Source organism: Maniola jurtina, chromosome Z (assembly GCF_905333055.1).
Source record: "Maniola jurtina chromosome Z, ilManJurt1.1, whole genome shotgun sequence".
Taxonomy (NCBI): Eukaryota; Metazoa; Arthropoda; class Insecta; order Lepidoptera; family Nymphalidae; genus Maniola; species Maniola jurtina.
Window position 1 is genome coordinate 8,824,860 of NC_060058.1, and position 27,097 is coordinate 8,851,956.

General features: G+C 36.0%; 1 protein-coding gene across 4 annotated transcripts in view; it reads right to left on the minus strand.

Moving 5' to 3' along the window:
- The window catches only part of LOC123880187 (inhibitory POU protein), a 49,124-nt gene extending 23,412 nt beyond the window's left edge, over positions 1 to 25,712 (minus strand). For 3 of the 4 annotated variants that reach the window (XM_045928171.1, XM_045928170.1, XM_045928169.1), the window contains exon 1: positions 25,608 to 25,712. In XM_045928171.1, the coding sequence (XP_045784127.1) occupies positions 25,608 to 25,712 (105 nt within the window). The remainder of the gene's footprint in view (positions 1 to 25,607) is intronic. The other variant, XM_045928172.1, reaches the window with a different exon arrangement.
- Between the last annotated feature and the right edge of the window lie 1,385 nt (positions 25,713 to 27,097).

The window sequence follows — 27,097 nt, forward strand, 5'->3', positions numbered from 1 at the left end:
TCACCACTCTAAAGCGAAATAATAAAATAAAAATATTTTATCCATTAGTTTATAGAAATAGCAGCCGAAGGTGGTAAGGCTCAAGTCATAAACGAACAACCTAAAAGGGATCCCCCACCATTCCTGCCACCAAATAATACGTTGCATTAGCGAGTGGCTGTAACAATAACCGTTAAGCGTTAATTGTTATTGCCAATGTTCTCAGCAAGGCACGATACCACGGCAGGTGGTTCCTTATTCACTTAACCACGGCCAAATTGCCGAACGCGGAGTAACCCTACATCTTTGTACACTCAGCGTAAAGTACCTCCAGAAGCTGTTTTAATGGATCTAATTACTAAATTAAACAAAGAAGTAAGAGAAGATTTGTAGATATAGGTAGGTGTATCCAGAGTGAACATTATGATGTCATACTGAAGAGACGGCCATAGTGTTAAAACAATCCGACTTAGGTAGGTAGGTATCTGTGTGTTCCTTTCTTCTCGCAGAAGCTCAAGCATCAATGTAAAGTAAGCTCAATATATGAAAAGTAGGAAGTACCTAAGTCATTTATTAATATGATCAATTATGTATTTATAACTAGCCCATCTCTTCTTCACTCGCGTGTAATTTTTAACCCCCAACCCAAAAAGAGGGGTGTTATTAGTTTGACGTGTGTATCTGTGTATCTGTCTGTGGCATCGTAGCTCCTAAACGAATGAACCGATTTTAATTTAGTTTTTTTTTTGTTTCAAAGGTGGCTCGATCGAGAGTGTTCTTAGCTATAATCGAAGAAAATCAGTTGAGCCTTTTTTTTAACTATTAGCCACATTAATCATGACTAATATTCCCCTTTCCTCTCCAACTAAGCATGAAAACTTGTACTAGGAATACTCGTAGGTGCGACAATAGTGCAACGGCTGGGGTTTGAACCACCGAACTTTCGGTTTCAGTCCGCTCCATAACCGTTGAGCTATTGAGGCTTTGAAGGTTATCAGCTCTTTTCTAGTTTTCTTATAGATGTTTTCGTGTCGGGGGTTTTTTTTTAATTTTGAGTTATCACACTTAATATTATAAAGGAGAGAGTTTGTCTGTGTGTGTGTGTGTGTGTGTGTGTGTGTATGTTTGTTACTCCTTCACGCAAAAACTACTGGACCGATTGGGCTGAAATTTAGAATGGAGATAGATTATACCCTGGATTAGCACATAGGCTACTTTTTATCCCGGAAAATCAAAGAGTTCCCACGGGAATTTTAAAAAACCTACATCCACGCGAACGAAGTCGCAGGTATCAGCTACTCTGACAATACTTTCGTAATGGGAGCCACTGGATTCTAGCAATATACCTACCTAAATAGGTGGTAAGTACCGTAATATATAGGTCTGTATAGGTACTTACCTAGTATTATTTTACCTAGATTAAAACTATGCTGTATATTTTTGTAAATAAGTATTTTATTTATTAGTACAGTGTAAATACTATGTCAATTGTCAAAATAACAAATATTACTTACACCATATAGTTACACCATTGTATAACATAAGTAGGTACCTATACTTACTTTTTCAATTTCATACAAAAATGTAACAAGGTACGGTAGTTATAGCACAAGTGGGTACCTACCTAAACACTGGATTTAGATAATCAATATTTTATGTTTTAAATGCACCATTTTCTATTGTTTGAAACATAAAATTAACTGTGTGATATTTAAGTATCGAGTTACTTATTCGAAATTCATACTTAGTTATTTTTGCTGAAAACAAAATGTAATGATTCTAAATTATATATTGTCATTATAAATGATCAATGTAGAGCAATACCACAATATAACAATAAGAAGTAATTATTATGTAAACTACGTATTAGATCCACAAATAAATATATAACTATGTAAGTAATTAATTATTACATTATTTGATACCGGCGGCGAAACTTTTACTTATGCACGAAATAACACAATTCCAGTATTAGTATAATGCACTTCGATAGTGTAATTTTACTGTGTAGTACCTACAGGTTACTGAGTTCTGACAAAATTTTAGAAGTAGGAAAACCTGAAAGATGTGATGAGCCGCCATCCATATAAAAATTACCGCGTAGGTACGTTTTAAACAAATCCATGACATGAAGAAGAATCATTCAAAAACAATAAGCAGTACTTTCTAACTCGAGAACTCATGAAAGAGTAGATAGGGCAAAACGCGCACCACGAATTTCAGCACAACGACGGGGCGGGCCTGATCAATATAAGGCGTGGCCAGAGATTTGACGCTGCGTACCGGTATGCGCTATACGCTTGTCTAATTGATTGACACAGACGGACTGACAGCCAGACGCATGGCGTTTTGGCGGCTTTTTATTGTGTCCTTTGAGGGGAGACAGGGGGATTCGAACCGAACGTAACGGTGATTAATTTTATGCAATTATTGGCTTTTGAAACGGTGTAGTTTTTAACAGGTTAACTTATATCCTTGATATCTGCTATTTAAGGGTTACTCACCACTCCGGATTTAAAATGCTTGTTCATTTTTGTGGTGGTGTACCTATTTATTAGTAGGTTCTTTGATCTTCAAATCACGTTTATCTACGTTCATATCTTAAAATCCTGATTATGAATATAGAAGTTCCCGGCTGTGGTCACGTGGTTAGTCGACGTAAACCCGACTATTTTCAAACCCATCCGGGGTTCAAAGCCCCGACTTCGTCGAAAGTAAGTATCATACTTAATGGGAATCCCTCACGATAGTTTAAACGCTAAAATCCTGAATATGTACCTCCAAAAGAGTGACTTAATTGCATGTGTAGGTATACTTACGTAATACAATGCAATCATAATATTATGAAAAGGGTTATGGGTGTTATAAGTTTGACGTGTGTATCTGTGTATCTGTCTGTGGCATCGTAGCTCCTAAACGTATGAACCGATTTTAATTTAGTTTTTTTGTTTGAAAGGTGGCTTGATCGAGAGTGTTCTTAGCTATTATAATCCAAGAAAATCGGTTCAGCCGTTTGAAAGTTATCAGCTCTTTTCTTGTTACTGTAACCTTCACTTGTCGGGGGTGTTATAAATTTTTTATTTACACTTGTCTATTAAACAACTAAAAATTTTACTGAAGTAAGTAGGTACGTAATATATAAAACTTCGTATAAATTTTTATTACCAGAAATTGGACTGCAAGCAGCTTGTTCTATTTTTAAAATTTTGAAAAATTGATGTGCACTTATTAATTTATATCCTCATTTCTTTTGTAACAAGTGTAAATTAAAAATTTTCAACACCCCCGACCAGTGAAGGTTACAGTAACTAGAAAAGAGCTGATAACTTTCAAACGGCTGAAGGAACCGATTTTCTTTGACTATTCCGCGCCTACGATCCAAAGTATCCAAAGTATCCAGTGAGTTTTCCAAAACATCATTTTCAAATAAATAATTATGTATATCTAGGCAACGTCCATCTTGACAGCTTGACATTTGTCAATTGACACTTGAATATTATGAACCTAAGGGTTATATATATATATGTATATATGTAGGTATATATTAAATTTCACTATAACATAATCTTCAATTCTGTAAGGGGAGAGCCCTGATGCCTATAACACAAGTGTTCAACTTATTTTAGGCATCAGTGGTTTAACCTAATTCTTGTTGTAATTTTTATGGGGAAACAATAAAAGATTATTTATTTATTATTTATTTATTTATCTAACCTTCTTTTCTACAAGAAAACTAGAAAAGAGCTGATAACTTTTAAACGGCTAAACCAATTTTTTTGGATTATAGCTAAGAACACTCTCGATCAAGCCACCTTTCACACAAAAAAAACTAAATTAAAATTGGTTCATTCGTTTAGGCGCTACGATGCCACAGACAGATACACAGATACACACGTCAAACTTATAACACCCCTCTTTTTGGGTCGGGGGTTAAAAATATGCTCTTTCGCCCTTTATTAAGTATCAAACTATCCAGCAATTTCTATTATCGTACTGTAGGATTATTGCTGGCGTGCTGTACTAAGAGCCCGGGAGGGCCAGACCTTCGTTATTTTATAAAAGCTTAAAGTTTAATGGTAACTTCTGCCCTTAAAAGGGGTGTCTGGCAGGAGGTGATAATCTAGAAATATATGGATTATGGAAGCTATAATTGAAAGAAAGGAGAAGGATGAAAGATAAGGCAGACCGAGGCAGTAATGGTAGACCGTCGAGGCGTGAACATTAAGTACGAGTAAGTAATGCTAGGAGAAAGGAGGGGTTTTTAGTCGGTAGGAGTCCAGCACTATCCGGTTCGGATGTCCATGAAGACTTTCCAGTCCTACGCAAAAAAAGGTAAGTTGCTACGATACTAATATTGGAGTTCATGGCCAAGATATGGGCTTCTTTAGAAAACAATTCAGACGACATGTATCATATTCAACCATAGGTAAGTACTAAGTATATAGGTAAAAGTTTAATATGACACATGCCATTTCAATCGTCCTCTAAATAAGCGCAAACTTATCCTGACTTTGAATTCCCGTGTTACTGCATGACGTGATTTCTATTACTACTTTGACGAAAGATTGCATGCGTCTTTGTTACCTGTTATCTGCCAAAGCCACCATGATCCTTTCAGTCACTGATCGTACCTCCTTGTGTTGGGGACAATGCGCAGAAAAACTTTCGGCTTTTCTAAAATGACGAAGGTTCGAAAAAAGTCCGTTTTATTTTCAAGACGTTTATATCAACTCGTTTTCTTGTCGGTTTGTTTGCTTGTTTGTCTGTTGGACACAAATTTTGCAATCGATTTCAACCTAGTTTAAATAAATAATAAGACGAACTAGAATGAAAAAAGCAAAAAATAATTTTAAGTAGCTAAAAGTATGAGAATACTTGTAAGACTTAAAACTAAAAACGTGAGGTTTGTTGGGTATTACTTAAACTTAAAACTAAATGTATAAATGTTCAAAAGGCCCTGGTCTTAGAGGAGCCCACAACAAACTCAATGTTAGATTTTTCAATTACAATTCTAAATATTTCTATAACGTCTATTTTAAGTCAATGATTTTACTACATAAAAACGTTTTCATTCACCGTTAAAGCTAGTGCTATATTTTGATTTTTAAATGCGCACTAACTCCGAAAAATTAAAGGTGTGTGCTCGAAATCGAACCCTGGATTTTCCAACTATTACGAAGGCTACTTTTCATTCCGGAAAACCGAAAGAGTTCCTTCGAGATTTTCGAAAACCGAAGAAGAACTCGTGGGCATCAACTAGTACGCGCATATATATTGTTATAGTTTGGTCCAAATTACCTAATTTTATTATGGTACATAAACTTCAATATAAGTAATATGATACCAATCTTAGCAACATTCATGGATTAAATTGCTAAGGTAAGTACTAAGTAGTGAAATGTTGTCATCTCTCTTTGTTTTAGGATGACACAACTTACCTATCTAAGTAAATAATTGCTTTTTCGCAAATTAATCTTTTCTCCTGTCATATCATCGGCCTATAAAAATAATAACAGATGCACCGGTATAATACAAAACTCATAAAAACATTGGGGGTTGATGTAATGACGCTGATAATTATCAAACTACCCGCAATACACTTGACATGTTTGTGAATGAGCGCCGGAAGCCGGGGTGAATCCGCGGTCACGTGACCGCCGGCCGCCATCTTGTTTAAGTACACACTTCCGCCACGGTCCACGTAAAATGCAGCGGTCGTCAACGGCCGGCAAATTGTATTAAAGTTTTATTGCGAGGTGCAGAGCGCATTCGTGTTCCTAACAAATTTTTAAGACGGAGAGGCAATTCCATTCCACTTTGAATTTTGGTAGAGTAGGTACTTTTATTATGTTTAAGGGGATATTTTTATAACGTGCAGGCACTGCAGGTGTAATAGGTATATTAAGTGGATAAGTCCAGACTAATGGCTTATTATAAGTATTTTCTAAAAAAAATTAAACTTAAAAACAATCTATGGATCAGATTAATAAATTCACTGTAACTACGATTTAGAGCAAGCTTGAAAACCTCTTCTTAATGTGTAGTTTCGGTAAGAAGCACAAATACAACAAATTGATTATTAAAACATTGAAAATTGCTTTCAACACCAATAAGGTCATAGAACTGGATAAAAGTAGATTTAGAAGCGAAATCTCTTGACCGAATCGATCCCCGACAGTTATGAAAAGACCGCATTTGTAAGAGGGAAAAAGAAAATCCGCGTAAGCCCGAGCTCGAGGAAAACCTCAGTACGGTTTATCAAAGAAAATATTTCCTTAGATGTCGCGTAGTTTTGTTTGTATCACAAACTTGGCTATGCTTATAAAAAGTGTAGCTTAACCTCTATTGTAAGGCAATAAGATTCAGTTTACTTGGATTACATCACACAACAAGGCAGAAACGTAGGCGACTAAAGCTGATATGGGAAAAGTCAGTAAGGTTCCTGTCACCGACTATCAATATCGGCTGTAAAGTGACATTTGGGGTAGCATAGGCCGTCTCAAATCGATAAATTGTGTTCGGTTGGTGCTTAAGGAAGTTTCGACGAGTTTATTGGCTTTATTGACACGCCGTCGCTTGAAGTTTGCTTTGTCGGGATCAGGGAGTCACGGCCAGAGCGTTGCGTGAAAACCTCTATAGGTACAACGAAAGTACGTAATAAGTGATTGCAGAATATCTGGGTTAGGTACCTACTTACAAAAAAACAAGTACTTTATCTTTAATTTTATTACATACTCTAGTACTCTTTAGTACTAGGTGATGCTCGCGAATTAAGAATACAGGAACGAGTACAGGTAGGTATTCTGTTTCGGAGTAAAACAACAGTCAAGTGCGAATCGGACTCGCAAACGAAGGGGTCCGTACTATCGTATGTACAAAAAAAATAACACTTTTTCATTATTAGCGATGTAACGATTTCTGATTTTTAACTTTAGGTAAGTACCAACTTGTGCTATAAAACCTGCCAAATTTCATGATTCTAGAGAACGGCAAGTATCCTACTGGTTTTGATTCCCTTGACGGGTTTTGACAGACACGACAGACAGATAACGAAGTGAGAAGGTGAGTTCCTTTTTTGATAAGGAAACCTAAAAAGTAACTGTTAAATCAGGGTCAGCTAAGTACATTCCAAATTTCAGCTATAAATCGGTTCAGTTGTATTGTGGCATGAGGGAGTAATAAACATCCAAAATCTAACTTTCACATTTCTAGGTAATATTAGTAGTAACATCTAGTAAGATGATCCCCCGACTTTGTCTAGGTAAGTTTTAGTTTTACTTACATAAAAAAATGTAAAAAAAAATTAAGTGTTATTTTTTTTAAGTTTACGATCCCTACTAGAAGAGTCAGTGAAAATCGCGTGATATTGACCGGAAACGATGTTGTCCCCAAATCGTTCCCGAGTGGCAACCACTGCAACGCACGTGCTACTAATTACATACACCCCACGATTTTTAATAGCGCCTTTAACAAAAAATTATCTACCTTTGTATAAATGTTGCACTAGAAAATTATACTTAAATAAGTAGGTTAAATTCATAAGAATACTATTTATTATAATTTAATGAAATGTACCATGGACTCAATGCTTAAATAGTGAACACTATCAAAAACATCTTTGTCGGCGCGCTAGCGTTTTTCAAAAACCCGATGAAATTTCTCAAAAATATTCCCTAGTTCATATCATTAGGGTAGTCAAGAAAGATTTCTCCAAGTTCCTAATCTCTGGATCTGGTCTATCTAGTCCACCTAATCCTAGTAATCTGTCACAATACTATTTTGTATATATGTATTTATAATTAAATGACTTTGTCAATAGGATATCGATCCACCGGTTAGTAGTGAGGTAGGCGTAGGTCTTCGCAATGGCTGCATAATATGTAGCCTTCGCAAAGTTTTCAAGAGTGCCAGTGGAACCGCGAGCAGATGTACTTATAACAATCCTGAACTCCAGCCATCCGAAGCAGCATCTTAGGAACTGGGGCTGACACAATACCAGTACCACGGGACGCTGGGATCAACCGCACTGTTACAGAACCACATTGGCCTTGTATGATATGTTCGGTTTATCAATGTTATTTCGCCATTAACCGTTACGGACAGGAAGTAAGTACTGATAGCTAGGCCAAGATATACTTCTAATGGCAGCCACCACTTCTTTGCTACATTTGACGCCGAGGCCAATGTCTCTGTCTATTAGTGTCTCCGCTAGCCACAAAGACCTTAAAACGGGTACCCGGTACACTGATCGGCTCTGGTTTCTTTCTGAACCTTTCGAGTTGGGGGGTCGAATATTTTCCATGCTAATTTAATGTTTTGTACCTACTAACGTCAATATTTTTCTGTAACTTCTTACTTGGTTAGGAAGAGAATGGAGGTAGCTAATAAATAAATAACTTTTAAATTCAGAATAAGTATGTAAAAATCCTCTCCTCATGCCTAAGTACTGCCAATGCTTACGATTTCTTACGGATTTACGATTTCTTACGGAACATGATTTATGCTGTACGAGGTATATCAATGCCGTAGGAATATACATAGATTTTGGAAATTGATTTGAGCTATTTTGATAAAAGTTGATTTAAATGTTACAGCTATCAATAGCATTGAGTTTTGCTACCGCTAAGTATTCGTTTGGGGAACAGCTTATACTAACATAGGAATGAATTTTCAAAAGCTGTCATAAAAATTGCTCGTACTAGTGGTATTATACTATTTTTACGCATACTACTACTTGCCATTTCCGCCCTATATAAAACAAATCCAACCTCAAATATACGGGCGAGCTGACAGGTTACGATGTTCCACTACGGGCCGATCGTAAAAATGATAACACGCATAAATTCTACCATAAACTTTCCGGCGATCTGTCTAATCTTACCAACTATAGACCCATATCGTTAGGCACTATTGTCGGAAAAATACTGGAAAGGCTCTTACAACCCGAACTGACTGGGAACTTTAATATTGACGATGCTCAGTTTGGTTTTCGTGCTGGACTCTCTACAGATTCAGCCATTTTAAGTCTCAAATATACTGTGAACTATTATGTTAATAGGGATACTTCAGTATATGCATGCTTTCTAGACCTAAGCCGGGCATTTGACCTCGTTAACTACAAAATATTATGGCGTAAACTAGATGGTCATGTACCGAAAAAATTAATGAACTTGTGGAGATTTTGGTACGAAAACCAAACCAACTACGTAAAATGGGGCGACGCACTCTCTAGTGAATATAGGCTAGAGTGTGGCGTACGTCAAGGAGGGCTGACGTCTCCTGATCTATTTAACCTCTACATCAATGACCTTATTGGGAGACTGAGAAGTACCAAAGTCGGTTGCCATATTGGTAACGTCTGCGTTAACAATTTGAGCTACGCTGACGACATGGTGCTTCTCAGCCCCTCAATAAACGGGCTTAGAAAACTGCTCAGTATTTGTGACCAGTTCGCTAAAGAACATGGCCTCAAATACAATGTAGCGAAAACCGAAATGCTCATTTTCAAAGCGGGTAAGGGTCCGGAGACCGTTCCGCCGGTATTTTTGAATGGGTCGTCAGTTCGGGTTGTTAAGAGCTTTAAATACCTGGGTCATATTCTAACAGATGACATAAAGGATGATAAAGATATGGAGAGGGAGCGCAGGGCTCTCTCGGTGCGGGCTAACATGATAGCGCGCAGATTCGCGCGTTGCTCCGATGACGTGAAGGTGACGTTATTTAAAGCTTTTTGTCAATGTTTTTACACATGTCAACTGTGGACAAAGTTTACCAAGCGCAGCTATAATGCGCTTAGGATACAATATAACAACGCCTTCCGCATCCTAATGAAGCATCCGCGTTTCTGCAGTGCTAAAGCCATGTTTGCTGCGGCGAGGGTCCCTGACTTCTTCGCCATACTCAGAGCGAGGACGGCTTCCTTCTGGGAAAGACTAAGACACAGTACTAACTCCATCTTGTGTGCTATTAACGAAGATCTGAGTAATCCTTTTTTTAAAAATTGGTCAAACCTGCATTGGTGCGACAACAACAGCTTTATTTAGATTAGTTTATACTATGTATATCTACATTAAGCTGTATATTATTTTGTGTTTTTTCTTTTTGTTTGTTATGGGTTGTCTTGTGACTTATATTGCCTGAAATAAAAATTATTATTATTATTATTATTATAAAGCTTAGATATGATAATATGCATCTGATCTGCCGGCGTGATTCCACCTCGTGATGAATTATTCTGTCCGATTTCTATTTATTTTTAGAATTTTCGCCCAACCTTTCCGCAAAGTCAAATTCGATCATGCTGACATTACTGACTTCTGACGTGCATATATTTACCACTGACTGATTCCTGGTCCCATGATACTACTAATTACGAATACAGTGGACCCCCGGTAATCCGGCCCCTGTCTAATCCGGCATCCCCTGTAATCCGACAAGTCTATTGTTATTGAATTTACTTTGAAATAAGTAGGTACATAGTGAAGTACCTGTGATTTGTACTTCAGAGTACCTATGTATAACATATAGAATCTTATCATTGGATCTTTAATTTGTCGGATTACAAGGTACTGTTTTGTAAAAAAAAGCCGGACTATAGGGGGTCTGAGGCAGTACTCTATGATCCGACAAATTCGATAGTTCGACACTGCCCTGCAAAGCGTTTGTCGGATTACCGGGGGTCCACTGTATTCACAATGTACCTAAATGTCATCAATTTACATACATGTAGGTACCTATGTAACAATCAATATATCAACCACAACATCTAAAGTATATTGTTATAGCATGAAGCCTGATGATGTATGAATTTTATTGATTGAAATTTTATTTTTAACCCCAGACCCAAAAAGAGGTGTGTGTATCTGTATATCTGTGTAACTGCCGGTGGCATTGTATCATTAAAATCGGTTCATTAGTTTAGGAGCTACGATGCTTTGGGTCGGGGGTTAAAAATAAAATTTCGATCAATAAAATTCATACATCATCAGGCTTCATGCTATAACATCATACTTTAGAAGTTGTGGTTGATATATAGGTAGGTACATGTAAATTGATGACATTAGGTACATGTGAATATTAGTAATATCATGGAACCAGGAATCAGTCAGTGAAAGAGTCAACCCCTCTTTTTGGGTCGGGGATTAAAAATAGAGATTTTAATCATTGCACTAACTTCTTGGTATAATAAGTACATCGATAAGAGATGGCTGCTTCAAAACAGTTGTTCTATTTAGCGGGCATTTTAAATACGGACGTAAGTGATTTTCACATTACTTCAGTTTGAAAAAATACCTAGAAGTCGTCCATTTAATAAAGAATTTTTACTTCAATGATAATTATTATAATATTGAAATGAAAACACACTTTTCTCACAAGCCGATCCCCGAGGGGAGGTCTGCACCTCAGTACAGTGGTAAAGTAGGTACGTAGAACCTTATTATAGCGTGTAACAATAGAAGTAGGAGCCGTATTCATGGCAGAGTGCATATCCCTCCCGTGGGCACCAAGTTAATTTCAAGTTTACGAAGCACCGCCGACGTGCGCTCAGTTATTAAAATACCAACATCTTGGAGCTTAATAGGTTTTGGGAACTACTCTGTTGAGGAAAATTTGAAACGCTACCCGGTTTGTTCTACACCAGTTTGATACTGCAAAATTACACTGCACTATAGATGCTTACTCTAGAATAGATCTATGAATATGCGCGAGCTAAGAAAAACTAAGGCTTATTAGTTATAGTTTTGACCACACACCATCTATTGTAGAGCAATTTTTTTTTCTTTATTTATTTAAGGGCTTTTATACCATTTATATTGTAGGGCAATTTTAATAAGCTACTTTTGACAGTCGTATGAAAATGTAATGATTACATGGATGTATTAAAAAATTATTTTTGTCTGATTATAAAAAGTAAGTAGGTATTAGCAATTCACCACAGGGGGAACTATCAAAGTTCACGCTGGTTAGACGCTTGGCAAACATAACTTTGTAGCGCAGTTAGGTTTTAAAAAATTAGCTGCTAACGCTGATATTAATGTTTTAGATTACCTATGCCTTCCTCGTGTAATGTTCTGAAATATTATTATAGTGCATTGAAATTCACAGAAATATTAAATTCATTATCTAAAATTGAAATTTTGGCAATAAGTACAAAAATTGACAAAATACTATAAAGTATATCAATTACTATTATTAGAGATCCGTAATTTATTTCAAAAGGAAAAAAAACCTTATAGGATCACTTTGTTGTCTGTCTATCCGTCTATCTGTCTATAGAGTACCTCCCGTTGACGTAGAATTATGAGGCAAGTAGGTCTTATAGCACAACTTGTGAAAGAAAATATCCGAAAACCGTGAATTTTTGGTTAAATAATAAAATAATTAAAATGTGTTCATGAACAAATAAATATGGTATTTTCAACTTTAAAAGTAAGATAAACTTTTAAGGTAAGATACCAAGTGGAGTATCATATAAAAGCTTTACCTGTACATTATAAAACAGATTTTTATTTATTTTCACGCATAATAGTTTTTGATTTATAAAAATACGACTGTAGACGGAACCCTCTGTGCGCGAGTCTGACTCGCACACGTTTTTATATATAAATATTCCTATTAGATACCTACATCATACATTTATGTAATTTTGTCATCGGAGATTCGACACTATTCTGAGATATTCAATAACAAGTGTAAATTAAAAATTTATAACACCCCCGACAAGTGAAGGTTACCGTAATAACTAGAAAAGAGCTGATAACTTTCAAACGGCTAAACCGATTTTCTTGAATTATGGCTAAGCACACTCTCGATCAAGCCACCTTTCAAACAAAAAAAAACTAAATTAAAATCGGTTCATTAGTTTAGGAGCTACGATGCCACAGACAGACACGCAGATACACACGTCAAACTTATAACACCCCTCTTTTTTGATCGGAGGTTAAAAAAAGATATAGGCACTTAGCCAGTTTTGAAGCTGTGACATGACACCTTTAAATAGAATCGATGAGCGAACGGAAGAGAAACTATATACCTACTCTCCTTGATTGAATCCGGTACAATACCTACTATAGGCATATTGGTACATATTATAGCTATAGTCTAAGCGCTTATCAACAGTAGTCGGATGTCAGTCGGACTCGTCAGTCTCACTGGGAATCCGTAATGAATCTACGGGCTCATTTCTAGTAGGTAGAGAAGTGCATTTATATCAGGCTAAAATAACATATACCTATTACCTACCCACATACAAAAAACCGGCCAGGTGCAAGCAAGACTCGCGCACCGAGGGTTCCGTACTCCGAGTTTTTTCCCGACATTTTGTACGATATTTACGTACGAATTCTGTTTTAGAATGTACAGGTAAAGCCCTTTCATATGATACCCCACTTGGTATAGTTATCTTACTTTGAAAATTGAAACACATTTTAGTTTATTTTTTAAATTATGTAACCAAAAATTCACGGTTTTCGGATTTATTTCCTTACTTATGCTATAAGAGCTACCTACCTGCCAAATTTCATGATTTCATGACTCTAGGAACCTATAGGGTACCTATAGGGTACCTATAGGGTACCTACCCTATAGGTTTTCTTGACAGACGTTGGAAGTATATTTTGGAACTATATTGATGCGTTTTTAGGGTTCCGTACCTCAAAAGGAAAAACGGAACCCTTATAGGATCACTTTGTTGTCTGTCTGGCTGTCTGTCCGACTGTCGTATCTGTCAAGAAAACCTAGGGTGCTTCCCGTTGACCTAGAATCATTCAATTTGCCAGATAGATAGGTCTTATAGCATAAGTAAGTAAAGGGAAAAATCCGAAATCCATTAATTTGTGGCTACGTCACAAAAAAAAATGTGTTTCCGAAAAAAATTATTTACTAAATCACATAGATGGCGCAGTCCATCATTAACTTGCAGTGTTCTGCATAAAAGTGTCAAATATATCTTGTACGTGGTACGAAGCCCTTCGTGTGCGAATTCGATTCGCACTTGACCGGTGTTTTTTAGCAATATTAGATACCTAAACAGGAAAAGATGCAGATACCTACTCAGAAAGATATCAGAATGGACGCCTATATTCGTAGCTCTAACTACGCAGGAATTAGTGCACAAGACGTAGGTAAGTACGTTGCACTCTTTATTCTCTCACTGTCATAGTCCGATGGACCAGCCGCCCGTAGCGACCGGAGATAGACGAAGATTTCCAGTTAGAAGTGTTTCTGTTTTTAATTCTCAAAATATAATAAACTCTAAGCAGTAAATCCGATAGATTTTAAAGTTCGAAAACGAAACTCTACAATAGGGAGCCTAACACAATCACATAGAGTTCATATTCGTGCCGCTGCCAACTCGGCGCCGACACCGCACAATACGAACCTTGTTGAATATTTAACCCGTAGTTAGCGACACATTCCGAGTTAACTCGTGGTGCAGTTAACTCATAATTGAGTGTGCAACGCTAACCGAATTGTTAGTTTGCTGGGTGCCCGCTTGGAAGCTGAATTTGTTTTTTTTGTTTTACGGACAATCTGTTTATATGGAGAAGTGTTGTATCCGGATTCTCCTTTCGGCGATGTTTTTTGAGAGCCACTAACATCCTCCTTATTACAATCTACACATACGTACACACACACACTCACACTCACACTCCCATACACATACCTACCTACAAACTTTCGCCTTTATAATAGGTATTAGTGATGTGATGAAATGAAAAATAGAAACTTATTAACTTTCAAAAAAGTATTTTTGATCAGCAAGATACTCATACTTAGGTATTCATTCCATAATGCGACGTACTTATCAACTATCGATCTCAGGGTGAACAAGGTCATGTTTACCTAATAATTTTGTCGTTTCGAGGCCGATATCTGTCGACAGATCTATTCATGAAGCTATCTAACGACTATGAAGCTATCCAAGAATAATCCAAGTCACTAAGCTTGCTATAAAGTCCGATACAAAATATATCGAAATAAGTAATTAGGAAAATAACGGCAACGATCGTGAGTATAGCTGGTGCTGGTTTCACAGTAAAGAACAACTCTCCTCGCTTACGTCTACCTACTAACTAAATAACTTAGAAATATCTGCTTTCTGAAGTCCTAGTACACTGAAATCTGGTATGTAGTCTGAGATGTGGGCTAGAAATTGCATACAAACGAGGCAAAGATAGAGAGTCGGCCATGAAACAAGGAATAAGTACCTGAAGTGCAAAAACCCAAAAAATAAAAATAAAATAAGGCGCCTGCCAAAAAGAAATGAAATTCCACCAAAAAAAGTTCATGTTAAATTGGTTGTTAAGACTTAAATTTACAAGTCCATAAATGCTTTCACTGCATAAATCGAAGCTCACCTAGGGGCTTTGCTCTACTAGAGATCTCATAACTTTTTAATGAACTTGTTAGTCTTGACAACCAATTTTTAACCCCCGACCCAAAAAGAGGGGTGTTATAAGTTTGACGTGTGTATCTGTGTATCTGTCTGTAGCATCGTAGCGCCTAAACGAATGAACCGATTTTAATTTAGTTTTTTTTGTTTGAAAGGTGGCTTGATCGAAAGTGTTCTAAGCTATCATCCAAGAAAATCGGTTCAGCCGTTTGAAAGTTATCAGCTTTTTTCTAGTTACTGTAACCTTCACTTGTCGGGGGTGTGATAAATTTTTAATTTACACTTGTACATGAAATGTTTTTGGTGGGATACACTTACTAATAATAATAGGTAGGCTACAGCTCTTTTAGTTCCAATAGGTAGTTCTTTAAAACTATAGAAATTGAGTTTTCCCTTAAATACTCCAATAACAATTTATGAATAATTCATGACTTTCTTCTAAGTATGAATTTCTTTCTAAGTATGAATATTTTTATTATTTTCCTCTCTCTATTTACTCTGTTATGTTACGTTGGGTACGTCATGTTATGTCATAAGTAAAGATCAAAATCACTTGCTCGTTTTCAAGGCTAGAAAGTGTGGGGCTCTCAGGTAACTCTATAAGATTCATGGGAGCTTCAACTTATCACAATGGGGGCCCTAGACAATGCCTTATTGTTAGCTGGGCCCCCAAATACTTCTATAATATTTAAACTTACAAAATGTACTACTTACATTAATAATTCCTACGATTATTACCTACATAGATAAATGCTTCTAGAAGATATAATTTCAAATATTTATTTTTATTTATCACTAGCTTTGGCTCGTGACATCATACACGTGGATTTATTATGTGTAAATGTGTATCATATGAAAGGGCTTTAAGTACCTGTACATTCTAAAACAGATTTTTATGCATAAGTTTTGATTTATCGTGCAAAATGTTGGAAAAATACCCGAGTACGGAACCCTCAGTGCGCGAGTCTGACTCGCACTTGGTCGGTTTTTATCCCGGAAATCAAAGAGCTCCCAAGGGTTTTTAATAAAGCTAAATGTACGCTACAATGTTGGAGACATTATCTGGTTATTTATGTAGGTCTCTATCGGGCAGTAAAAGTCTCATCAAAATCGGTACAGTCAAGCGAATAGAGACAGACAAGCAAGAAGTTTAAAAATACCTAGACGTGTGGGAAAGGACTAACGTACTTAGTAAGTCAAAGTTTAAGACGAAGTTCCTGTATTACAATATTAGTTCACTAAAGCTATGAATGCTGTGAGTTCACCAAACTATTACGTAGGTACTTATACTAATTTATTTAGAAATAGGTACCTATAGGTAAAACAAAATCTAACTAGCTAAAAATAGCTTTTTCTTGTTACTGAATTTAAAACAAAAAAAATTATGGACTAAGAGCCCGTGAGGGCCTAACCTTCGTTATTTTATAAAGCTGAAAGATAATCTGCGTATTTTCCCCAACAGGAAAGAACGATCATCGACTATGAGATTAGATCATGGTGGTTTTAGGAGATAACAGGCAAAAAAATCTTATGTCAAAGTATAAAGTCTAATTTTTTAAATTTTCTTCGGAATAGTATTAGAAATCACGTCATGCATTGCCAGTCACTTACCTAGTATCGTGGCAACACTTTATACTTTGACGTAAGATTTTTTTACACCTTTGTTAAACCTACTTATTACTTACCTATCGCCCAAAGCCACCGTGATCCAAACTATTTACCTACTTAGCAGCGGCGTGCAATGCTCATTTTCCATCATCACCGCCATTAAAGAGGGAACTATCTAACTTATGCCTACCCTGGCTATAAACCCTGTGCACGCCACTGCTACTTAGTCGATGATCGTTCCTTCCTGTGCTGGGGGCAATACGAAACTTTCAGAAGCTTTAATAAGATAACGATGGTCTGGCCCTCGTAGGCTCTCTCTCTCTCTACAACCATTTCGACGCTGCAATGATAATTTTCTCAAAAGGTATGTTAATCATTTTGAAAAAGAAATCAATAGAACTACCTAACTCTGTAAATCATGATAACCAAGCTCTAGATAAGATCAGAACTGTAGCGCAAAATTTCTTTTTGATGGCCAAACTTTACTCGTTCACAATCAAACATTGGACCTTGGACGATTTAACCTTGTTTACATCCAACTATCAAAGGTTCCGATATGCATTTTCTTTTTTATTACTATTATCCTTCCCTTTATGAAAAGCAGACGTTTCCAACTTACTATATAAGTCGAATAACAATCGTCCGTGGCCGCTCACCCTCGACTTTGTTTTGTTTGTAGTTGAACACGAGTGGTATTATCCGTCCTTGCCTTTCGCAAAGCACCTAGCATAAGCCCGTCTCATTGCATAGTATGTTTCTCGCCTCCATGAATAAAATAAGATAGCACCGGCAGACTCTACCTGTCTCACTCCGCAGACCCAATTACGCCGTTTGGCAAAACGAGAAAGTCATAGCCAACGGCGAGCAGAAATGCAATAACAGCCTGCGCCTACACGAGAGATTTGTTGCCATATACAAAGTTATAGTTTAGTAGATGTGTATACTAAGTAGACCTGCAGGGCTATTATGTATCTTTGAAAGTTTTCGTTAGACATTGAGTCCAGTTAGAAATCCATGAAATTTAGGTCACGTGTTTTTCTATTCTGTATCGAATGCGTGGCTAACTAATAACGAGTATCTAACACTTGGCAGTTGGCCAACATTAACATAGTAGCGTATTTTATCGACTTTATATGGCCAAATTAAATATCTCTGCCTGACAGGTAGCGTAGTAGAAATGTAAGACTTTTTGAATTGTACGACTTCGACTAGTTTTTAATTATTATCTATGGACATTTGACATTGACATTACATCAGTTTGAACTTTGACTTGAATTTAAACGGTTTTGTGTTTTGCATAGATTAGTGTTTTGTAGTACCTAACTTTGAATTATGACTATAGAATGATAGAATTACAGTATTCTTGAGTGCTTTTATTGTGTACCTACCTAATTATTCCTTCAGCACACAATTTGAACGAAATCATGAAGCATATTTTGTCTATTTAGATGTCTCCAAGAAGAAAAGTCTCTGTGCGCCAATTCGAACTCTTGGTCGAGTTTGCAAAGACCCATCGCGATATTGCGATGGGTCATTTCATTGGATCAAACATGGTTGGGACATCGTATTGAAGATAGATATCCCCATTGGGCGCTGATATGTACCCGTGGCATAAAAATGCAGAGCTGCTAGGATCTGCAATAAATATAAAATCCAATTTTTGTGTTAAATTAATCTCAATATTTTCTTCCTCAATATAAATATCAGAATTTTATTTTTATTTGTTATTTTATTTTGTACCAGAAAGTTGTAACAATTTAAGAGACAAAGAAAGTAAAAGTGGACAGGGAAGCACTCTATAAGAGATCTCTACCAGTGACCCTTGGCAGTGCGAGAGGTTGTAAAGGGAGTAGAATAGGTACAAAGATAGGAAATAGGTACTTTAGTTCGCATTGAACTTAAGGTAAGTCTCATGTAGGTAACATGAGACTTACATTAAGTTCAATGCGAACAGCTGTCCTTCGTCGAGCGGCTTGGAGGTGAGGCCCGAGTTCCTCTAACACCTGCTGGTAGCCAGCCTTGCTCAAACGAAAGTTCGCAATGAACTCTGTTTCTGGCAGCTCCATTGGGTTATACATATCGCGCAGCCTGCGCCTGTGGACCCGTAGCGCCTTTTGTTGGCGCTGCTCTTCAGCATGCCCCATCAATACGGCACGAGCCATATTTTTTTTAAATTATTATCTACAACATTAACATAACCACAAAATATAGTACCTACTTGCTTACAAAATAACAATAATTTAACTCCGACGAACCAACCTTACTTTATACTAGCTGATGCCCGCAGCTTCGCCCGCGTGGATTGGTCAGATCCCCTGCAGCATCAGGATTGAGGAGTTGGACTCCAAAGTTTCTCTATCGATTAAAAAAGAAATGACGCAAATCGGTTCAGAAATCTCGGAGATTTCGGTGTACAAAGGTAGAAAAACACAACTCCCTTTAGGAAGTCGGTTAAAAAAAGTAGCCTATGTTACACCCTGGTCAATCCTCTACTTGTCAGTGAAAATCCCGTCAAAATCGGTTCAGCCGTTCCAAAGATAAGCCTTTTCAAACAGACAGACAGACAGACAGACAGACAGACAAAAATTTTAAAAACGTGTGATTCAGTTATAGTATCGTTCAAATAACCATATGACCTTAATATGGCGGTAGTTATTTCGAAATTACAGACAGACACTCCAATTTTATTTATTAGTATAGATTACTTAGGTACCTTTTTACAACTAATAGGTAAGTACCTAGGTACTAGGTATCAATTTTTTATTATAATATATTTTTCTGAAAAACCGAGCGGAATTCAGCCGATTTGTAATTAATAAAAATCCTTCGAAATTAAAACATCTCTACATTCGTTGAGATTGCTAAAAAATTATTACCTCTATAAAACGGACGGATTATAGTGGCGAGTCGCAAAACACTGGTCCCGACTAGTTGTTAAAACGATCGTAGCCACCTAATAAAGTTTCTAATTACAAACTGTCATTTTTGCTTAGTGAATAGAGTTTTAAAAACTATCGATACGAAAACATACGTGAAAAAGCATTTCCGGTTTCTATTCCATCCCATTAATGGCTATGATCGAGAGTCATTGTCTATGACGTCATCTTGGTTAAAAACTGACGTTAGCGAATAGAAAATTTGAGTTTGACATTTAATTATTAGAAATTTTCACGAAATTAGTGTGCCACTGAGATACAGCATAACCCTGCAGTTCATTTGTTTAGCAGACTGTTTGTGCACGTGGTAATATCCGTTTAATTTGGATAATGATGATATTTCATTTGAAAACGAAGTAAGTAGGTAGAGTGAGTTTGCGATTTATTAAATAATTCTTTTTGTAGGGGGTTTCTTTTTTAGCCCCCGACCAAAAAAGAGGGGTGTTATAAGTTTGACGTGTGTATCTGTGTATCTCTGTGTATCTGTCTGTGGCATCGTAGCTCCTAAACTAATGAACCGATTTTAATTTAGTTTTTTTGTTTGAAAGGTGGCTTGATCGAGAGGGTTCTTAGCTATAATTCAAGAAAATCGGTTCAACCGATTGAAAGTTATCAGCTCTTTTCTAGTTATTACTGTAACTTTCACTTGTCGGGGGTGTTATAAATTTTTAATTTACACTTGTATTCCTTTTTAGAAGTAAGTAGGTAGGTAGGCACATTGCAAAGAATAATGTTGTAGAATAGTAGGTGTCTATTTGACTCAATACAACAACTAAGTACCTAAGTATAACCGCCTCGGTCAGTACCCTCTACTTACCTACTTGATATTAGCTACCTACATAATATATGAAGAAGGCTATCAATTAGATGTTTAAGTGTCTATCAAACGTTTATGTTAGAAGTAGGTAAATCTAACTATATAGCCGAGATACCTATCTTTTTATCTTAAACAAAAGTAAAATACCTTTGCCTCACAACGTAAAATTCATAAAAACGTGCCACGCTTGTTTAAATACTTCATCGAATTCGAATTAATATTACTTAGCTATTATTAAAAGTACCTATCTACTTATACCTAATTATACTAAAAACAGTCCTATCTATTAACAAGGACAAGCTCGCAGTGCGAAATTTCACCATTTTTAGGGTTCCGTACCTCAAAAGGAAAAACGGAACCCTTATAGGATCACTTTGTTGTCTGTCTGTCTGCCTATCCGACTATTCTCACAAATTATTGATACTAGAATTAATTTCTTAAACTGGACCCTTTCAAGTAAAGATTTTTATATAAACCTGTGAGGATGATACTGCCATTGTCTCAATTAAAATACCATAAGCCTACGTTGTCGTATTAGTTTACAAATTGCGAAAAACCAAATTAAATTTGAATTTCGTGGGTAGGCCCGTCGCTTCCACCTTAAGCCCTGTCATAGAGTTGAACACAGCTATTAGGTATTTACAGGAACAGGTAAGTAGGTAAGTACTTATTACCTTACTTATCTACCTGCTAGGTCAGTCACGCCAGGGCGTTGTTAACAGCCATAATTTACGAATAAGTAATTGCTTTTAAGCTCACAATTACAGTCTATGAGACTTCTTGGTCTTTAAATAAAATTGACTCACTGTCTTCAAAGGATAAGCTGGTCTCACATTAGTTTAAGCCAAATGCACCGCCAGTACTTAACAGGGCTCTCTCAGTCACTCGTTTCATACAATCGTAGTTCCAATTTCATTTGAATATTAAGCAACCAAAGTTCATGAAATTTTGCAAACATATTCTAGAAACTAATATCTATGTCTGTGGTGTTTTAGATTTTTCTAAAAATATGTAGTTTTAAAATTACAGGGGCTCAAAGATTTGTATGTAAATTTTTAAGACCGCGTAACTTTGAAACCGAATATTTTAACAAAAATCTGGAAAACCACAGACATAGATATTCGTTTCTAGAATATGTCTGCAAAATTTCATGGACTTTGGTTGCTTAATATTCAAATGAAATTGGAACTACGATTGTATGAAACGAGTGACGGAGGAGCCCTCTTAACGTGTTTTTAAATTCTTAACTAACTTTGATTCAGCACACTACATCAAGTTAGTTAGAAAGATTAATATCTATGGTTTCCGTAATATCTGTGGTTGCAATACATATTATGATTATTGACTACAGGCTTACGATGTACGAACACCGTGTAAAGCTCTGCAATATGCATAAGACGTCAAAGGGAGCATCAATAAGCTTAAAATTAAGTCCCGTGCCTGGATACGTATTACAGGGCTCTCTCCGTCACACACTCCATACAATCGTAGTCTCAATTTCATTTTAATATTAATCAACCAAAGTCCATGAAATTTTGCAGACATATTCTAGAAACTAATCTGTGCCTGTGGTGTTTTAGATTTTGTTTTTTAAATATGTAGTTTTAAAATTACAGGGGCTCAAAGATTTGTATGTGAATTTTTAAGACCGCGTAACTTTGAAACTGAATATTTTAACGGAAATCTGGAAAACCACAGGTATTAGTTCCCGGAACATTTCTACAAAATTCCGTTGAGTATGATTGGTTAGTATTCCTATGAGAGACGAACTACGTTTGTATGGAGCGAGTGACGGAGAGACACCTCGTTCGTATCTAACGTTGAAATGCATCTTATGTATTCAATGTGCTTTGTCCAATAGATGATAGCTACCAACCCGTTGCACAGATTAAAATATGTATATTTTTTCTATAGGTATATTAAGCTGAGCTCTCATCAGTAGGAGATGAGCACTAAGAAACCAAACTAGGAATAGGAACTATAGTTTAAAATAGAATAGAAGTTTAGGAATATAGTTGTAAAAACTACTACAACTAAACCGAGGGAAACTTACAAATCAAGGGAAACTTAGAACAGCTGAAGATACGTTAACAGTACACTGTTCGTAAAACCGGTTAAGAAGTTAGCCCGCTTCCATCTAAGAATGCATTATCACTTACCACCAGGTGTGATTGCAGTTAAAGGCTAACTCGTATTTGAATAGAAATAAAAAAAGCTACCATGATCCATACTTCAAAGACGCGGATTGTTTCTCTCTGTGTAAGTTAGTGACAATACGTAGAGAAACGAGAGAATCAGTAAGAAAATTGACGGTTGTTCTTTCCAAAAAAAAATTCAACAAAAAAAATTAAACCGACTTCAATAACCACAAACACAAAAAATAAAAATTTGTTTTTACACTTTTAATGTATATGTATGAAGTCGGGCAAGCTTCACACTTATACATATAGTATAGTTTCTTTTATTATGCTCGCTCGACTTTATTACTTTATTTCGATTTTTTTTAAATTTCATAATGTTTAGTGGCCCCACTTTGAATGCTTTTGTATGACTATACATAGAATAATTTTTGAAGCATCTGTATTATATAGTAAAGTCACTTGTTTTATTCCAATGTAATTGATAAGAATTTCTATTAAAATAGCAAACAGAAACACAAAATTCCTAAAATACCTGGCACTTCCACCAAAAATTTATATGGGTCATCAGGTCGATAATAAATCGTTAATTTTCATAATCAGGACACAATCTTAACTTATTATGTATAGCTTTTATCAAAAAACTCTTTAATATGGTCTAAAATACCTAAATGGTTTTGTGTTTTTATGTTGAGCATATATTTTTGTGTATTTGTTTTTTATTTGAACATCAAAACAGTGAATACGGAAATTGGTTTTAATTTTTTTTTATTTGAAAAGGAAAATAAAACTTGTTATTTAAATAATAATTTAACTGAAGATATGTGTAAAATTTTGTAATTTTGTAAAATTTGTGTTCGATTGTATTTAAATAATAGTTTGGTCAGATTATACGTTATACAAGTCAATAGATAATTCCTATAAATAATTAATCAGTATAATAAAATAAGAAATTAATGTATTCCTAAGTTGTAACAAAAATGATGTTTTCTTGCGCCTCCTGTCGATGAAACCACCATAATAATCACCACACAATATACCTGTAATTTAAAACAAATTAGGACAAGTTTCCACTGCCCAGTTCTCAGTATCTTCCATGACAAAAAATACTTGGTTTATATTTTATTTAATCATTCATCATATTAAAGTTAAAGTATTAGCAAATTCATCTATGAATTTAGATTTGCATTACAATTATGTTTAATTAAAAAATATATACTTTTTATTACATTAACTATATTTTTTTTTGAAAATGTAACAATAAAAATTTAATTAATTTTTTCCTCACCTTAATTTTTTCATATTATTTTAATTTATTATATTATTTAATTAAAACTAGCGGATACCCGGCGTGCGCTATTAGGTACGCTAGAAAAGAATGTGCCTAATGCATTGTTTTAGTGGTCTAAAACTACTCATCGTATTCGTATTCGTCTTTCTAATGACACTGGTTTAGGGCACATCGGTTGGATAGTTTCAGTCTATAACTGAAACAGGCAAAAAAAATTTGGGTTATTGGATTACTAAATTGAATTATTATTTAGAAACCTAAGAATGATTTATTTTTCTTCTAAAAACAATATTCACAAATACTATAAAAACTTACTTAAATATAAAAATTACAATTGAATTATTTATAACTATTTTATTGCTTTACTTCCAAACGGTATGAAATTTTCATGATTCGTAGACGTACTACGCCGTTTCGGCGCTACGAATCCGTAGCCGCGTAGACGCGGTAGCAGCCGCGCCGACGGCAAAATAATGATTTATTTCCGCTCTAAACTTATTTGCTACGACAATAGCTACGAGTGCTACGACTTTATAAAATCTTTGATAAACTGAAACATCGTATTATAAATATGATATTCATTTTAAATGTACCTATCTTGCTAAATAAGAAAGATTACAAAATAACTTTGCAAATTAAACTATGTTATGCAAATATTATTATTTATTTATTTATCAATATAGATTATACAGTTCGTCTTCTTCTGTTGTTGAGTTACTTGTCAATTTAAAAATGAATATTTTAACATTTAAAACAAAAAGTAGTCCGTTGCGATCGTTATGCCGTTATAATGTTATGTCCGATGCATTGCAATAGTTAAGTAATTGAACTATTTAAATGATATTTTTAACAGTTACCAATAAGTATTATAAATTCCATTGTTATATGGTATAAGTCCGACGGCATGGCACCGGCAAATTTAAACTACATAAGTAATATTGTTTAGATTCTCTTTTAGTGAAAACTTAAACTTGGATATTGATTTTATTTTATTAATTACAAGTTCAACAGATTTTTAAGTAACTGATATATTTAGTTTAGGATGGTTTAAAAATTAGGTAAGAAAAAGTCTAGGTTCTTTTTTACACTGAGAACTGAGTTTTAGTAGAAAACACATTCGCTAAGACAACACAGTTAATGGAGCTCCATGTAAAGTCGCTAAAGCAAGCCAGCATGTTAAAATAATACGCATAGCAAAGAAACTGCATTCTGAAACAAAAATGTATTAAACCTAATAACCCTAAGCAGGTAGTGTATTGGATATTAAGTATTTATAATAAAATGTATCGAGATGTTCCCACTAATAACCCTTACATTAGTGTTTACATCCAGTACCTACATGTTTTGTAATTCTGATTAACCTCTTGGGGAGGTTAGCTACGTCGACTAGAAAAAATCTACGAAGAAGATTAGGAATAGTGAACAGTTATCAATTATCACTTACGGAGGGGTTCGGTACGCAGCGCCGCGGGTCGCTGCTGCGGTACGTGGGGCTGTACCGGCCTGGAAAACACCCGGGGGGTGCCATCAGTCCTCCGCCGGACTTCATCTTGTCCGGGGAGTACATGGCACATGACCCCCACGGGTCGTCCTCCAACTTTAACACCTTGGAGGGTGAGTGATACTGCCTGTCGAAAATTTTGGCGACTTTATCGTACTTCGGGGTTAAAATGGCGACGCGTCGCCGCGACCGCTCTATGCGCCGGGTGATAACCGACTGATCCGGGTACTGCGTGACGTCATCGGCCACGCCCTCTCCCCTCCACTAACCCCTCCTCCGACGACACCTCGTCCCTCGCACGCATGTTTACGTCGCCGCCGGCGGCTCCACGATTAACTGAATTATTTAATTGGTCCATTCACGTCTCGTGTCTGTTACCTTTTCACGCTTCTAACTCGGAAAAGGTTGACGGATTGGCCGTGACGCGATCGGCAAAATTCTAATTAATCCTCAATCTCCATCAGACACTGACAATACTAACTTTAGACATTGCGAGTTGGTACATTACTTTCGTACCTTGCCAATCTTGTCTTAATAGATCACCGCAGAGTGAAACTTTTGAATTTCAATCTTGTTAGGTTCTTGGAGTCTGGGCTAGTTCCATCACGGTAACCTGAATTTTCACCTATCAATTACTTTACCATTTTTTTTAAGGTTTAGGTTTAAACTATTGTGAAAATCGTGAGTGCTATTCATTATGAATAATATGCCTATGCATTATTATCGGCTGAATTCATTTGTTTGTCGGAGTATCTATTCCAGACTAAATATCATAAACGACACAACTCTCGCACGGTAAAAGAATAAACATTCAATTATGGGCTTAAAGTCGTTCTCTGTACATATAATATTTTACAGTGACAACATAGTACATTACTTACCTAAGTGCATTTGCAAACAACGCGCAGCATGGGCAAGGTTTTATTTTGAATTGGTCACAGACAAACAGACACGCTTTCGGATTTATAATATTAGTATGGATTACTTACTTGATACCCGGAACTTCATCCGCGTGGATTTACGTTTTGAAAATCCCCTTTTAAGTAACTCTTTGTTTTTCCAGGCTAAAAACATGAGAAAAATAGAGTAAGGTGCTTTCAAACATATTTTTTATGGCTAAGGTCGTTCATCTTTTCCTTTTTTCTCTGTATTCTATTTTGCGGTCAAATTGAAAGGTAAAATTACACTAACCAACCAGTATTCACCCCAATAAAACAAGTAAAAGTTTTTTTTCTCATGATAAGTTTCGGTTAAGACCCGGATAAAACCTCCCCGAAACCAATTCCTGGATACGGCCATGCTGGCCCCTAAACTTGGAAAGCCCGTATCTCAAGGTCCAAATTTTAGACCAGGCCTTTAGACCTACCCATGTTTTTACCAAAGGTAGAGTCTCTTACATTTATGATCAACATTCACGATTCATGCACGATTAG